We start from the raw sequence: 17,614 nt of genomic DNA on the forward strand, positions 1-17,614 counted from the left end.
ATGTGTAGGGCCTCGTAGATATCAAGCCTCCTGCTATCGCTGTATCTATCGATGATTTCTGTGTTTTTTGTTAAGACTTCTCAGGTGATGGTGTGGTTGTGGGAAGAGATTATATTTTCCTGTTAAGACTTCTCAGGTGATGGTGTGGTTGTGGGAAGAGATTATATTTTCCTTAATGGAGCCCTATTGCTTATGCATCGTTAATCGCCTGGAAAGAGATGTTGTTGTCTTGCTTATATACTGAGTTCTTTGAGGCTTACAGTCCCCAAGTGGGCATTTGAAGGCATAGACGACATTGGTCTCTTTTACAGCGTTCTGCGTTGTGTCTGGAGAGCTTCTCATGAGTAGGTTGGCCGTTTTTTGGGTTTTATAGTAAATCGTCAATTGTATCTTCTGATTTTTTTCTGTAGGGATAACGTTCCTATTGAAACCGACCATATACTGCAGGTACGTTGACGACATTTTTACACAGGTACCTGATGTCAGACTTCTGCAGGAGCTGAAGTAGACATTTGAGCTGAATTCTGTGTTTCGTTTCACTAACGAGATGGAGAAGGATGGGAAGCTGCCCGTTCTAGATGTAACATTCATGGAAAGGAGCGGAGGTTTCCACACTGCAGTCTACACTAAGGAAACAAACATTAGAATGTGCCTCATTGCCTATAGTGACTGCCCAGACAGGTACAAGAGGAGTGTTGTTGACGCTTTTGTCGACCGTGCTCTCAGCCACAGCTCAGGATGGAAGCGAATCGATGAAGAACTCTGTAGGGTAAGGCAGGTCCTAGTCAATAATGGCTTCTCCAATGATTTCGTTGAAGACATCATAAGAAGGAAGGTGAAAAGCCATGCAACCTCTAAAGAAACAATTAACACAACACCTGTACCCCCTATTAGACTATTTTAAAGGAACTTCTTTTCCACAGCTCATAAAACGAAGGAAAGGGTCCTGAAAGATATTGTTAATAGGAACGTTATCCAAACAGACAAAAATCAGAAGATACAATTGACGATTTACTATAAAACCAAAAAAACGGCCAACCTACTCATGAGAAACTCTCCAGACACATCGCAGAATGCTTTAAAAGAGACCAATTTTGTCTATGCCTTCAAATCCTCTTTTAGGGACTGTATGCCTCAAAGAACTCAGTATATAGGCAGGACAACATCTCTTTCCAGGCAATTAACGATGCATAAGCAACAGGGCTCCATTAAGGAACATGTAATCTCTTCCCACAACCACACCATCACCAGAGAAGTCTTAATAAAAACACAGAAATCATCGATAGATACAGCGATAGCAGGCGGCTTGATATCTGCGAGGCACTACACATCAAGAAGTCAACACCAGCAATCAACAGCCAATTAATGCACAACTATATTCTACCTACTTCAAGACTCCGCACCAATATAGAAGCATCAAGAAATATGGGCCAATAGGCCCTCTGCAGTTACTTCCATTCTTCCTCTTAACGTACCCAATATTATACCCATTGTTTCGTGTTCTATCTTGTTTTGAAAGTTTTTTTCACCTCATCCAAAACTGTTGTAACATATCACCTCACCCAAATGCAGGTATAAATTGAAAGCCGTTTAGTGTTTGCAGGTTATAGTTGTGTGTGTGTGTAAACTAAAGTCTTTGAAAATGTAATAAGTTATTATGAAACGCGTTCAAGTGTTGCGCCAGAATAGAAATAAAAATGAATTTTGGAGAATTGATTTTTCAATTACCATCGACAGTGAAAAGAAACATAAGAATTATTGAGAAAATTCGTGTTAATATTATTAATCTTACTTTTTCGGTCATAATTAATAATTATATATATATATATATATATATATATATATATATATATATATATATATATATATATATATATATATATATATATATATATATATATATATATGCGAACAAGCCTGAATGGTCCCCAGGACATATGCAACTGAAAACTCACACCCCAGAAGTGACTCGAACCCATACTCCCAGAAGCAACGCATCTGGTATGTACAAGACGCCTTAATCCACTTGACCATCACGACCGGACATAATGAGGTGATAGCCGAGGCTATTTGAACCACCCCACCGCCGGCACTCGGATAGTTATCTTGGGCATAGCATTTTACCAAATCACCTCATTCTTTGGGGCAACACGTGAGGAACACAAATTTGTGTTCCTCACGTGTTGCCCCAAAGAATGAGGTGATTTGGTAAAATGCTATGCCCAAGATAACTATCCGAGTGCCGGCGGTGGGGTGGTTCAAATAGCCTCGGCTATCACCTCATTATGTCCGGTCGTGATGGTCAAGTGGATTAAGGCGTCTTGTACATACCAGATGCGTTGCTTCTGGGAGTATGGGTTCGAGTCACTTCTGGGGTGTGAGTTTTCAGTTATATATATATATATATATATATATATATATATATATATATATATGTATATATATATATATATATATATATATATATATATATATATATATATATATATATATATATATATATATAATGCCCACACTTGCCTAAACACGCAAGTTAGAAGTATAGAAACTTTAGACACACAACACCTACCAGGGGACTTGAACCCTGGCCACCAAGATGGCAGGTACGAACTTATACCCACTACGCCATACTCAGAGCCCCAAAAGAGATGGGAATTTTGGGGTATTTATCTCCCATGCAACCCATCCTCTCCAGGCAATGGTATAGTGAGGGGGTCATTGACGTTTTCTATCAAGCCCTGTTATATGGGAGAACACGTTGATGCTTAATGCACACACATGCCTAAACAAGCAAGTTTGAAATATAGAAACTTTAGACACACAACACGCAGGAGGTGTTGGGGTGAATATGGGTTCGAGTCACTTTTGGGGTGTGAGTTTTCAGTCGCATATATGCCTGGAGACCGTTCAGGCTTGTTCGCATTTGTGTTCGTCACGTGTGCCCCAAAGAATGAGGTGATTTGATAAAATACCATGCCCAAGATTACCATCAGAGTGCCGGTGGGGGGGGGGGGGGATGGGGAATTAGCCTCGGCTACCATGCTGAAACGGGTAAGCTGTTATTCTAACATAATATAGATTTCTTTCTCGCTATATGCTGTGTTTAGTAGTGACAGGCAACTACTTAATAGTTACTCGTCAGATGCAGTCCAAGGGAGGAAGACATTATAACGAGTCATCCTAGTGCAACAGGAAGCATTCATGGTCACCATTAGGGCTTAAACAATTGAGTTTTGTATACATGACTAGAGAGTGTCTAATGCCTATTACCAGGCTTTACTTTACCTATTAGATATGACATGGTTACCATTTTTCTAATTCATTTTAGCTGTAGTATTAACATTAATTGAGTATCTTATTTTAATATTCATTAATTGTGGTATTGGCTATGTACATAACCCTCCCCCCCAATATGTGATCAGGTAAACTCCTAGCAGGATAACTTTTAATCATACAGTCCACTTTGAATTAATAATAATAAATTAAAGTAGGCACAATAAATAAATAATTTATATATAAATGAATTAACACACAAAATCTTGCTGGGGAAATATCCCACACACACAACCCACCTCTATGTTATCAACACCACCCACCTCTATGTTATCAACACCACCCACCTCTATGTTATCAACACCACCCACCTCTATGTTATCAACACCACCCACCTCCATGTTATCAACACCACCCACCTTCATGTTATCAACACAACCCACCTCCATATTATTAACACAACCCACCTCCATGTTATCACCTCAACCCACCTCTATGTTATCAACACCACCCACCTTCATGTTATCAACACAACCCACCTCCATGTTATCAACACAACCCACCACCATATTATTAACACAACCCACCTCCATATTATTAACACAACCCACCTCCATGTTATCACCATCCCACCTCTATGATATCAACACAACCCACCTCAATGTTATCAACACAACCCACCTCCATGTTATGATAAATATGATTGACCACAGGATTTGGATGCTTCACGAAGTAATCGACAATTGCTTCCGTCATCATCCAGGATTCAGTTGCCCACCTCCAGCCAGGCTGGTTCACCAGGTCCTGGAAGGTCTCCAGGGGCCGGGACCTTCCCTGTACAGTGAGGTGCGCCACCAGAGACGAGGTGAACCCCGTGGTGACTATCAGGCAGGACACAAGCCACCAACCCACCAACATCTGTAGACATAAAGAAACCAAAAGAAATTTCAGATTATTTATCGGGGAGGAGCTTCCTGAAGTTATTTTAAACAAATTATTTACAAACAGTCCAATGTATTTATCATTAAAGATTCAAACTACTAAGAAATTAATTAATTCGAAATAAACTAGTCAATGAATTGTTAAGTAACTGCAGTACACGCAACAAACTTAGGAGTTGGATGGTTTACAATTAATCTTTCATATTTGTTTTAAAATTACCAATGGATACTCACGGTGATAATCATCACTCAATGTATAGTGTACGTATTTATCTGGCCTAGCCTGAGTTCTTCATTTACTAACTACTAGTTTATATATATATATATATATATATATATATATATATATATATATATATATATATATATATATATATATATATATATATATATATATATATATATATATATATATATATATATATATATATAACTGAAAACTCACACCCCAGAAGTGACTCGAACCCATACTCCCAGAAGCAACGCAACTGGTATGTACAAGACGCCTTAATCCACTTGACCATCACGACCGGACATAATGAGGTGATAGCCGAGGCTATTTGAACCTCCCCACCGCCGGCACTCGGATAGTTATCTTGGGCATAGCATTTTACCAAATCACCTCATTCTTAGTTGCATATTTCAGTTGCATATTGTCCAGGGGACCATTCTGGCTTGTTCGCATATATATATATATATATATATATATATATATATATATATATATATATATATATATATATATATATATATATATATATATATATATATTGGTGTATACTGGCAGCAGGTTTTCTTTCAAACATGTTTCATTGAATATGACCGCATATTCTGTATTTATTATTTTCTGGTTTAGGGCTTCTATCCCTTTAACTATTTTCTTAGCATCAGGGCTTAATTGAAATAGGAGTTCTCCAAAACTCATTTTCGTACTTTTAAGGTGAAGAAAAGAAGTGATTTACTATAGAATGTATTACACTTATTTATATAATTTGCACGTACGTCGTGCAAATTATATAAATAAGTGTAATACACTCTATAGTAAATCACTTCTTTTCTTCACCTTAAAAGTACGAAAATGAGTTTTGGAGAACTCCTATTTCAATTAAGCCCTGATGCTAAGAAAATAGTTAGAGGGATAGAAGCCCTAAACCAGAAAATAATAAATACAGAATATGCGGTCATATTCAATGAAATATATATATATATATATATAACAACCCACAGTCTATAATAATATATATATATATATATATATATATATATATATATATATATATATATATATATATATATATATATATATATATATATATATATATGTCGAACCTAGTAGACAGAACGCACTTCTCTGCCTACTATGCAAGGCCCAATTTGCCTAATAAGCCAAGTTTTCATGAATTAGTTATTTTTCAACTACCTAACCTACCTAACCTAACCTAACCTAACTTTTTCGGCTACCTAACCTAACCTAACCTATAAAGATAGGTTAGGTTAGGTTAGGTAGGGTTGGTTAGGTTCGATCATATATCTACGTTAATTTTAACTCCAATAAAAAAAAATTGACCTCATACATAATGAAATGGGAAGCTTTATCATTTCATAAGAAAAAAAATAGAGAAAATATATTAATTCAGGAAAACTTGGCTTATTAGGCAAATCGGGCCTTGCATAGTAGGCTGAGAAGTGCGTTCTGGCTACTAGGTACGACATATATATATATATATACATATATATATATATATATATATATATATATATATATATATATATATATATATATATATATATATTATAGACTGTGGGTTGTTGGTATTGTTGTCGTTGATCCTTCTCTACGGACAACCCAACCCACAACACGGCAGAGTGCTTTTACTTCACTAGGAGATCACACTAGGCGTTTCTGGCTCTTGGAGAGGGGCTCGACGTCACATGTTTAGGGGATGCGGCTCCAACACTTAGCCTCGTTGTCACGTGCACACACCCACTCGAGCCGCTGTGACTCCCCACTCTCTCCTTAGGTGATATGATCTCCTCGATCCCCCTTTGACTTATTAATTTTACCTTCTACCCTGTCCACAGCAGTGGTTCTTGGTTCTTTCTCTCTCTCCTTCTTTACTACCTCCTGGGAAGCCCCACTAGGACAAGGGCAAACACCAGCAAATTGGGATACATTTACTGGACACAGCACATACACGATACATACACACATATAATACTAATGAATCCTATACTCTATAATATTACAATCAGGTTGCTCTCCAACACAACCAGAACTCTACCATCAGCTTATCAAGTGGTATCCTATCTCCTGGTTCACCACCTGATACTATCAACCTCCTCAAGTTGGTCAAGTCTACATACACTGTTGCACCATCAGCAAGATAATATATATATAGAAAATCAGCATTTGAATGCAATAACATATATCAGTATAAATGTTCATTGATACACAACAATGATCAATCGATCACTCTATCAGTCCTAGAACGCATACATCTGTAGGTAATCAAGCCTACGACTGCAACTCTAAACTTCAGAATAAATCACTCCTTGACATAAGAATGCAAACATTCACTCACCTCTCACTGCGTCTTGCACGCTAATGACAACCAAACACTATCAACTCCCTACAAGTAATCCACCAGAACTTCCCTTCCACCTCTGGAAGTTCACTACCCTGATATCTTCAGGTTCTTCCGGGCTTCACTACCAAGATCCTCTGCAGCTCCTCCAGGCTGCTACCATGAAGTTTCCTTGAGCAACTACGGTGCTTCACCCTTCTGCTGGGTTCCTCCACAGCTCTCTTGGCTGCTACACCACCTCTACAGAAGCCCGTGACACTCCTCTTCACTGCTTCTCCTCACAGCTCGAGGTCCTCTGCTTCACTACCTTGGAGTCTCATCAACTACTCCTTCTGTGCTGGCTTCGAAGTTCTCAGCAACTTCTTCCCCAAAGACAAACCTGCAACCCATCGACACTCCAATAAAATGTTTCCCCTTTAACACATAAACAAAAATAATCACACAATATGTTTGCCTCAAATCTCTATCTGTCCTCTACATACAGTGAGAGTGGACTCCCCCGCTTTGGGCGGGTCCATACTCCACCTCGCCCGGCGGCGGTCCTCACTCACGCTGGGAGGGTCCTTCGCCATCAGGAGCCAGGCTCCCTCAGTCGCCCGCCAGCGCTCAGAGGGGACGGACGTCGCTCTGTGTTCCTCCCTCTCCACTCTCTTATTTCAGGCCTTCTGCCTTCTTAAAACATGTCTAACTTATAAATAAACATCGCTACTGTCGCTGGGCACACGACCAACTACAAGCAATCACTATGAACTGGCGTATATCGTGCTTACCACAGATTATAAGGTCGAGGGCGCTTTCCCTCTGACGGCGTCTGGTCAGGGCGCTCCACACAGCCCACGAAAATGCCTCTGAGCAGCTTATTAAACTCTGCTCGTCGTCCAAGACTTGAGACCACAACGTTCTCAGCTTAATTCCACAGCTGGCACGTCTGCACACTTCTCTCCTCTTAGAGATATATCACTAGGGGTTCCCTTCTGACGGGCGCTCAAACGGAGCGCGGCTTCCCCCTGCGATGTCTGGCACTCAAGTGAGGTCAAGGTCCTCCGGAAGCGAGCCTCACGCCTCCAGCAAAATGTCCACATCTCCTAGCCAGTCATTTATCTGTTTTCTTCTTTATTGCCCATAATCTCAAACTGTTATACATATCCAAGCAACTATTTTACATATGCGTTATCACCTCAATATTTGCTAGACCTTCTAATCAGGTCAGGCTTGATGAATAACTCTCAAGGAGGGAGACTCGTTTCTCCTGCCGGCTGAGATCATAACAATATATATATATATATATATATATATATATATATATATATATATATATATATATATATCTACATTTGAGTGAGGTGGGAAGGGTGATGTGGCATTACATTTGAGTGAGGTGGGAAGGATGATGTGGCATTAGAGGATATTAATAGGGTATTAAAAGTATCAACACAAGACAGAACACGAAACAATGGATATTGAATAGAAGTGTTTGTAGAAAGCCTATTGGTCCATATTTCTTGATGCTTCTATATTGGAGCGGAGTCTTGAGGTGGGTAGAATATAGTTGTGCAATAATTGGCTGTTGATTGCTGGTGTTGACTTCTTGATGTGTAGTGCCTCGCAAACGTCAAGCCGCCTGCTATCGCTGTATCTATCGATGATTTCTGTGTTGTTTACTAGGATTTCTCTGGCGATGGTTTGGTTATGGGAAGAGATTATATGTTCCTTAATGGAGCCCTGTTGTTTATGCATCGTTAAACGCCTAGAAAGAGATGTTGTTGTCTTGCCTATATACTGGGTTTTTTGGAGCTTACAGTCCCCAAGTGGGCATTTGAAGGCATAGACGACGTTAGTCTCTTTTAAAGCGTTCTGTTTCGTGTCTGGAGAGTTTCTCATGAGTAGGCTGGCCGTTTTTCTGGTTTTATAGTAAATCGTCAGTTGTATCCTCTGATTTTTGTCTGTAGGGATAACGTTTCTATTAACAATATCTTTCAGGACCCTTTCCTCTGTTTTATGAGCTGTGGAAAAGAAGTTCCTGTAAAATAGTCTAATAGGGGGTATAGGTGTTGTGTTAGTTGTCTCTTCGGAGGTTGCATGGCTTTTCACTTTCCTTCTTATGATGTCTTCGATGAAACCATTGGAGAAGCCGTTATTGACTAGAACCTGCCTTACCCTACAGAGTTCTTCAGAACTCTGAAGAACTCTGTAGGGTTAGAAGAACTCTGTAGGGTAAGGCAGGTTCTAGTCAATAACGGCTTCTCCAATGGTTTCATCGAAGACATCATAAGAAGGAAAGTGAAAAGCCATGCAACCTCCGAAGAGACAACTAACACAACACCTATACCCCCTATTAGACTATTTTACAGGAACTTCTTTTCCACAGCTCATAAAACAGAGGAAAGGGTCCTGAAAGATATTGTTAATAGAAACGTTATCCCTACAGACAAAAATCAGAGGATACAACTGACGATTTACTATAAAACCAGAAAAACGGCCAGCCTACTCATGAGAAACTCTCCAGACACGAAACAGAACGCTTTAAAAGAGACTAACGTCGTCTATGCCTTCAAATGCCCACTTGGGGACTGTAAGCTCCAAAAAACCCAGTATATAGGCAAGACAACAACATCTCTTTCTAGGCGTTTAACGATGCATAAACAACAGGGCTCCATTAAGGAACATATAATCTCTTCCCATAACCAAACCATCGCCAGAGAAATCCTAGTAAACAACACAGAAATCATCGATAGATACAGCGATAGCAGGCGGCTTGACGTTTGCGAGGCACTACACATCAAGAAGTCAACACCAGCAATCAACAGCCAATTATTGCACAACTATATTCTACCCACCTCAAGACTCCGCTCCAATATAGAAGCATCAAGAAATATGGACCAATAGGCTTTCTACAAACACTTCTATTCAATATCCATTGTTTCGTGTTCTGTCTTGTGTTGATACTTTTAATACCCTATTAATATCCTCTAATGCCACATCATCCTTCCCACCTCACTCAAATGTAATGCCACATCACCCTTCCCACCTCACTCAAATGTAGATATAAAATATATATATATATATATATATATATATATATATATATATATATATATATATAGATATATATACATATATATATATATATATATATATATATATATATATATATATATATATATATATATATATATATATATGCGAACAAGCCTGAATGGTCCCCAGGACTTAATGCAACTGAAAACTCACACCCCAGAAGTGACTCGAATCCATACTGCCAGGAACAACGCAACTGGTATGTACAGGACGCCTTAATCCACTTGACCATCTCGACCAGACATAAGGAGGTAAGGAAGTGATAGCCGAAGCTATTTGAACCCCCCCCCCCCCCCCCGCCGGCAAACGGATGGTAATCTTGGGCATAGCATTTTATCAAATTACCTCATTCTTTGGGGCACACGTGAAGAACACACGAGTTTTGAGTTGCATATAGTCCTGGGGACCATTCAGGCTTGTTCGCATTTGTGTTATCTTGAGATAATTCTTGTGTTAATAATTTCACGTGTTCCTCACGTGTGCCCCAAAGAATGACGTGATTTGATAAAATGCTATGCCCAAGATTACCATCCGGGTTCTGGCGGGGAGGGGGGGGGTGGTTCAAATAGCTTCGGCTATCACTATCTTTAAATGACATGGATTAAATCCCCATTCAATCGCTCTTCCTCTGAACACAGTTCCCTATCACTTTCTGTATTAACCTATCCTCTTCCCTGATGCCGCTTGACCTGGTCACCCATCCTGATTTTGTCTTTGCAATAAACTACATTAGCCAACAGGGGTCCCAGATACCTTACTCGGTCTGGTAGCACATGTGAGCGAATCCAAGGGTGTGGTCTCCCTAAGGCCAGGTGAGGTCGTGGTCGGTGATTGAGGTTAATGCCACACCACTGGTCTACTCCACAATGTGTACAACACTTAATTCCAAATACACTATTTCAGTTCTCATTCTTTACTTTCTTATCGTTTCTCTTAGTTTAACAAGATATACATTCACACTTATACACTTTTTTCACTCCTTGTAGACTGTTTACCCCTGCCACTTAATGGAAAACACTGGAGCTTCCCTCCCACAACACTTTACCACAACTGACGACTGTCTGTCGTCAGTCGGCGGTGTGTGAATGTGAGTGTATACTCACCTATTTGTGCTTGCGAAGGTTGAGATCTGGCTCTTTGCCCCGCCTCTCAACCGTCAATCAACAGGTGTACAGGTTTCTTAGCCTACTGGGCTCTACCATATCTACACTTAAAACTGTGTATAGAGTCAGCCTCCACCACATCACTCCTAATGCATTCCATTTGTCAACCATTATGACACTAAAAAAGTTCTTTCTAATATCTCTTTGGCTCATTTGGGCACTCAGTTTCCACCTGTGTCTCGTAGTGCGTTAAATAGCCTGTCCTTATCAATCCTATCAATTCCTTTGAGAATCTTAAATGTGGTGATCATGTCCCCCCCTTAACTCTTCTGTCTTCCAGCGACGTGAGGTTTAATTCCCGTAGTCTCTCCTCGTAGCTCATACCTCTCAGCTCGGGTATTAGTCTGGTGGCAAACCTTTGAACCTTTTCATGTTTAGTCTTATCCTTCACTAGATATGGACTCAATGCTGGGGCTGCATACTCCAGGATTGGCCTGATATATGTGGTATACAAAGTTCTGAATGATTCCTTACACTATGTTTCTAAATGCCGTTCTTATGTTGGCCAGTCTAGCATATGTCGCTGATGTTATCCTCTTGATATGGGCTGCAGGGGACAGGTCTGGCGTGATATCAACCCCAATTCTTTTTCTCTCTCTGACTCTTGAAGAATTTCATCTCCCAAATAATACCTTGTATCTGGCCTCCTGCATTCTACACCTATCTTCATTACATTACATTTGCTTGGGTTAAACTAAAACAACCATTTATTGGACAATTCATGCAGTTCGTCCAGGTCTTCTTGAAGCCTCAAGCAGTCCTCCTCTGTGTTAATCCTTCTCATAATTTTGGCATCGTCAGCAAACATTGAGAGAAATGAGTCTATACGCTTCGGAAGATCATTTATGTATATCAGATACAGGATAGGACCGAGTACAGAGCCCTGTGGGACTCCACTGGTGACTTCACGCCAATCTGAGGTCTCACCCCTCACTGTAACTCTCTTCTTCCTATTGCTTAGGTACTCCCTTATCACCTTAGGTACTCTCTAGAGCTCCTTACCAGTTACATCTGCCTGTCTCTCCAGCTTATGTACCAGCCTCTTATGGGGTACTGTGTCAAAAGCTTTCCGTAAGTCCAAGAAAATGCAGTTGGCCCAGCCTTCTCTTTCTTGCTTAATCTCTGTCACCTGGTCGTAGAATTCAATTAAGGTTGTCAGGCAAGATTTACCTTCCCTGAACCCTGTTGGCGATTTGTCACGAAGTCCCTTCTCTCCAGATGTGTTACCAGGTTTTTTCTCACGCTCTTCTCCATCACCTTGCATGGTATAAAAATCAAGGACACTGGCCTGTAGTTCAGTGCCTCTCGTCTGTCGCACTTTTTGTATATTGGGATCACATTCACCGTCTTCCATATTTCTGGTAGGTCTCCCGTCTGCAGTGACCTACTATACCCTATTGAGAGTGGCAAGCAAAATTCCTCTGCACACTCTTTCAATTCCCATGGCGAGATCCCATCTAGACCAACTGCTTTTCTCACATCCAGATCCAACAGGTATCTCTTGACCTCATCTCTCATAATTTCGAACCTTCCAAGGCTGCCTGGTTTACTTCCCCCTCTCCTAGCGCAGTGACCTCACTTTGTTCTATTGTGAAGACCTCCTGGGAACCTCTTGTTGAGTTCTTCAGACACCTTTGTCATTCTCTGCATACCTTTCCTCGCCTGTTCTAAGTTTCATAACTTGTAGTTTCACTGTTGTTTTCCTCCTGATCTGATATTGGAGTAAATTTGGTTCGGTCTTAGCTTTGTTTACTATATCATTTTCATATTTTTTCTCTGCTTCTCTTCTCACGCTAACGTAATAATTCCTGGTTCTCTGGTATCTCTCTCTGCTTTCAGGTGTTCAGTTATTGTGGAAGTTCCTCCACGCCCTTTTGCATTCATACATGCCCAATTAAACCATGGATTCTTCTTTTGCTTCTCGGATTTTTCCTTTTGGGCCAGAATAAACCTTTTTACTGTCTTCGGACAGTTTTAGGTGACATAAGTCTATCATGTTTTGTATGGACTTAGCTCTGAGATCTGTGTCCCATGGTATTTCCCTTAGGAAACTTCTCATCTCCTCATAGTTCCCATTTCGGTATGCCAGCCTTTTGTTTCCTAGTTCTTTTTTTTGGGAAGGGGGGGGGGGGGGAGATAAATCCTAGCTCTATCAGGTACTCAAAGATCAATACACTGTGATCACTCATTCCCAAGGGTGCTTCCACCTAACTTCCCTTATATCTTACTCATTTAGGGTAAATATCAGATCGAGCACGGCTGGTTCATTTTCCCCTGACGCCTGACAGCTGAGTGGATAGCGCTTCGGATTCGTAGTCCTGAGGTCCCGGGTTCGATTCCCGGTGGAGGTGGAGACAATTGGGCCAAAAGTTTCTTTCACCCTGATGCTCCTGTTACCTAGTAGTAAATAGGTACCTGGGAGTTAGACAGCTGCTACGGGCTGCTTCCTGGGAAGCTGTAACAAATAGGAGGCCTTGTTGAGGACCGCGCTGCAGGGAACGCTAAGCCCCGAAATCATCTCAAGATATCCTCAAGATAAGATAACCTCCCCCTCTCATTCTTGTTGGTTCCTTGATGTGTTGGCTTAGAAAATTACTTGTTGTCACGTCCAGCAGCTTAGCTCTCCATGTATCTGGTCCGCCATGTGGGATCTCTGTTCTCCCAATCTATCTTCCCATGGTTGAAGTCACTCATGATTAGTAGTCCAGATTAAATCCTGTTAGCAACAGAAGCTGCTTCTTAATGGTGGCCAAGTTGTTTCTATCATATTCCTGTCTGGACCTTCTGTCATTTGGTGATGGATTATATATATGACTACAACTATAATATTTTGTCCTTCAGTTGTTATGGGACCTTTTATGTAGTCACTGAAACCTTCACAGGCCTAAATAGTTATATCCTGAAAATTCCAGTCTTTTCTTACCAGCAGAGATACACCACCACCTCCTCTTCCTTCTCTCTCTTTCCTCACAATATAATAGTCCTGTGGAAACACTGCATTTGTTATGTTTTTCGTCAGTTTCGTTTCTGTGAGTGCTATTGTGTCTGGGTTTTCTACTAGTACCCATTCTCCAAGTTCATTTGTTTTATTTGCAGTCCCATCTATGTTAGTGTACATTGCCTTGAGACTCACTTTCTTCTATCCCTTCTCATGTCCCCTTCTCAGCGAGCGTTCAGCTGATGGAGAGAGCTCATCCATGGATGTGAGGATTTGTGACGTGGATAACAGGGTCTCAGAGGATACTGGTGTGAGGGGTGGGCAGGTCAAGTGAAGGGAGGACAGGGAGGGTGTAGGATGAAGGGGGAGGGAGGATTCTGGGTATGGGTGGTGTCTATGCAGAGGAGGGTAGTGGAGTTTCCATCCCCTATGGTGTTACTGGGTTGCTGGTTGTGGGTTCCCCCCCCCCCCCTCACCTATGAGATTGTTGTGTTGGAGGTTGTAATTTCCTGGTTTTCTCATCTTGCCCTTCGCTTCCTCTCTTCTGCCGCCATGGCCCTCTCTTCCCTCGTCTTGTCCCTCTGGAGGAATATTTTTTTTAATTCTCCCATGTATTGCAGGTGGCTGTTCTTTGTTAGAATCTTCTCTTTTGTGGTCTCGCTAGCAAACACTATCTTTAACATGCGGTCTCTGTCCTTGTTGTACCAGCCCAACTTGAAAACCTTCTCAATGCTATGTTTTGCCTCTTCCATCTCTAGCCCCTTTCGTATCTCATTTACTTCCACACTGTCCTTATTATCCCACTCTGTTCTGTTGAAGCCTTCCTGTTTCCTAATTCCCACAGCTACCACTGATCTTTTTCTTTCCAGCAGCTGACTAGTGGATCTTGGTGCCTCCTGTGAGGTGGCTGCTTTTATGGCTACCTCCCTCAATGTTGACATTGCTTCCAAGGTCGTTTTTAACATTTCTGCAAATGTTGCTTGTGCAATGGCATTCCCTTCCAATATCACTTCCATCCTCTCTTTGGATTATTATCTGAGCCTCAACTTCCATACTGTTCTCTTTTGAGGGTTTTAATCTCCTCCTTTGCTGCTGTCAGGTCACTTTGCAGGTTACTTATTGTTACGACCCTGGGTTCTTCAGTGGAAACCAGAGGTCATAATTGAACTAAATAAGCTACGTTAGAGTAGCAAAACGCAACTCGATGTGATATTGTTTGTATCTTCCCTGCCAGACGTAAGACTATTCTTGTTTCTCAAAGAGCATTTAAAGACTGAGCTTGGGGTTGATTATTAATAAATAACATAGGCACCAACTATATTTACTAATACTTTAATCATTTGTAAAGTAACAATACGTTGCATAGGGGAAGATTTTTAATGTGCTTAGCTGCACGATCAATTAGGCTCTTCCCGGCACCACACGATGCGGGAGGCTGGATGATCTGGGCTGAAGCGGTCTTCTCTGGTTGCTGGCTGTGGTGAAAGGAATTACCTCCTCCTTCCTCTTCTTTCCTTATTTCTGTGTCTTGTTCAAGATAAGTATACTGAGTACATTATTCAATCTCTGGCATACTCATGTTCTATGTGTAGAGTAGTATACGCTGTGTGTAGTAGGTGTTTTTAGGGTTTATATTACTAGTTATTCTAAAGGGGGTCCCATTGGAACCACGTGGTCCCCTACCCTAAGCTGACTCTAACTTCAAGTTATTCAATAGTAGAGCTTTACCCTAGTTTGTGTTCAGTGTAAAACCTTGTATCCTGTTTATGTGGACCAAGGCTTTTAATGTAAGGTAGAGTGGTAAAGTTATTATTATTATTATTATTGGTGTGAATGTATATGGGGGGCTGTTAAGGGGTTAATAAATAAGTACATGAATTATAAGAGTATCGTTCTTCCTGTGTAGGAGATCTTGATCATTCCCTAGACTGACCTTGTTGTGTAGCCAAGTAGTCAGCACTACTTCTAGTTTCCATGGGGGCCGGGACTTACTGATCTCCCCAAACAGATACATCTTTATTCTGACTGACCTTACCCCTGAATAGCACTAGATTCCCCCATAGCAAGCCCACCATTTATTTATAACACTTATTTTATTATTTTTTTTTTGCATCTCCCTCCTGATTTCCTGCAAAACTTCAGCGAACACTTCCTTCATTTGTTCACAGTTACTTTTCCCTGTTCCCTTGTTACCTCTCGCTGTCATGTTTATCTATATTCCTAATATGTTGTGATATGTTGCCAGGATGGGGGCAGGGAGAGAGAGAAAGCACGAGCGAGAGAGAGAGAGAGAGAAAGAGAGAGAGAGAGAGAAAGAGAGAGAGAGAGAGAGAGAGAGAGAGAGAGAGAGAGAGAGAGAGAGAGAGAGAGAGAGAGAGAGAGAGAGAGAGAGAGAGAGAGAGAGAGAGAGAGAGAGAGAGAGAGAGAGAGAGAGAGAAAGAGAGAGAGTGGGGGGAAGAGTGTTAGCTGGGAGAGAGAGAGAGAGGAAGGTAGCGGAGGAGGGTGGAGTAAGGTCACCTCTTCCCAAGGTGTCAAATCCTGTTTGTGTTATGTGTGTGTGTACTACTCACCTAGTTGCACTCACCTAGTTGTGCTTGCGGGTGTTGAGCTTTGGCTCTTTGGTCCCGCCCCTCAACCGTCAATCAACTGGTGAACAGATTTCTGACCCTATTGGGCCCTATCATATCTACACTTAAAACTGTGTATGGAGTCAGCCTCCACTATATCACTGCTTAATGCATTCCACTTGTTAACTACTCTGACACTGAAAAAGTTCTTTCTAACGTCCCTGTGGCTCATTTGGGTACACAATTTCCCCCTGTGTCCCCTTGTTCACTTACCACTAGTGTTGAATAGTTTATCCTCGTCTAGCCTGTCAATTCCCCTGAGGATTTTGTACGAAGTGATCATGTCTCCTCTTACTTTTCTGTCTTCCAGTTCCGTAAGGTGCATTTACCGCAGCCTTTCCTCGTAACTCATGCCTCTTAGTTCTGAGTCTAGTTTAATGGCATAACTCTGAACTTTTTCCAGCTTCGTCTTGTGCTTGACAAGGTACGGGCTCCATGCTGGGGCCGCATACTCCAGGATTGGTCTTACATATGTGGTGTACAAGATTCTGAATGATTCCTTACAAAGGTTCTTGAACGCTGTTCTGATGTTAGCCAGCCTCGCATATGCCGCAAACGTTATTCTTTTTATGTGGGCTTCAAGAGACAGGTTTGGTGTTATATCAACTCCTAGGTCTTTCTCTCTGTCTGTTTCATTAAGTACTTCATCTCCTATTTTGTATCCTGTGTCTGGCCTCCTGTTTCCACTGCCTAGTTTCCACTTCGCACAATCTTCTCCATCAGCTTGCATGGTATGCAGATTAGAGACACTGGCCTATAGTTCAGTGCCTCCTGTCTATCCCCTTTCTTGTATATCGGGACTACGTTTGCTACTTTCCAAATACCTGGCAGTTCCCCTGTTGCCAGTGATTTGTTATACACTATGGAGAGTGGTAGGCACTGTTCTTTTGCTCCTTCCTTTAGGTATCCAAGGGGAGATTCCATCTGGGCCTTTAGCCTTTGTCACATCCAACTCTAGTAAACATTTCCTTACTTCCCCGCTAGTAATCTCAAACTCTTCTAGTGGTTC

General features: G+C 41.3%; 1 protein-coding gene across 1 annotated transcript in view; it reads right to left on the reverse strand.

The window, feature by feature from the left end:
• LOC123754658 (probable glutamate receptor) overlaps positions 1-17,614 on the reverse strand; it is a 191,115-nt gene that overhangs the window by 38,778 nt on the left and 134,723 nt on the right. The window contains exon 6 of the mRNA XM_069326887.1: positions 3,955-4,191. Coding sequence (XP_069182988.1) covers positions 3,955-4,191 — 237 coding nt within the window. The remainder of the gene's footprint in view (positions 1-3,954; positions 4,192-17,614) is intronic.

The sequence above is a fragment of the Procambarus clarkii genome, chromosome 18 (genome assembly GCF_040958095.1).
Source record: "Procambarus clarkii isolate CNS0578487 chromosome 18, FALCON_Pclarkii_2.0, whole genome shotgun sequence".
Lineage (NCBI taxonomy): Eukaryota > Metazoa > Arthropoda > Malacostraca > Decapoda > Cambaridae > Procambarus > Procambarus clarkii.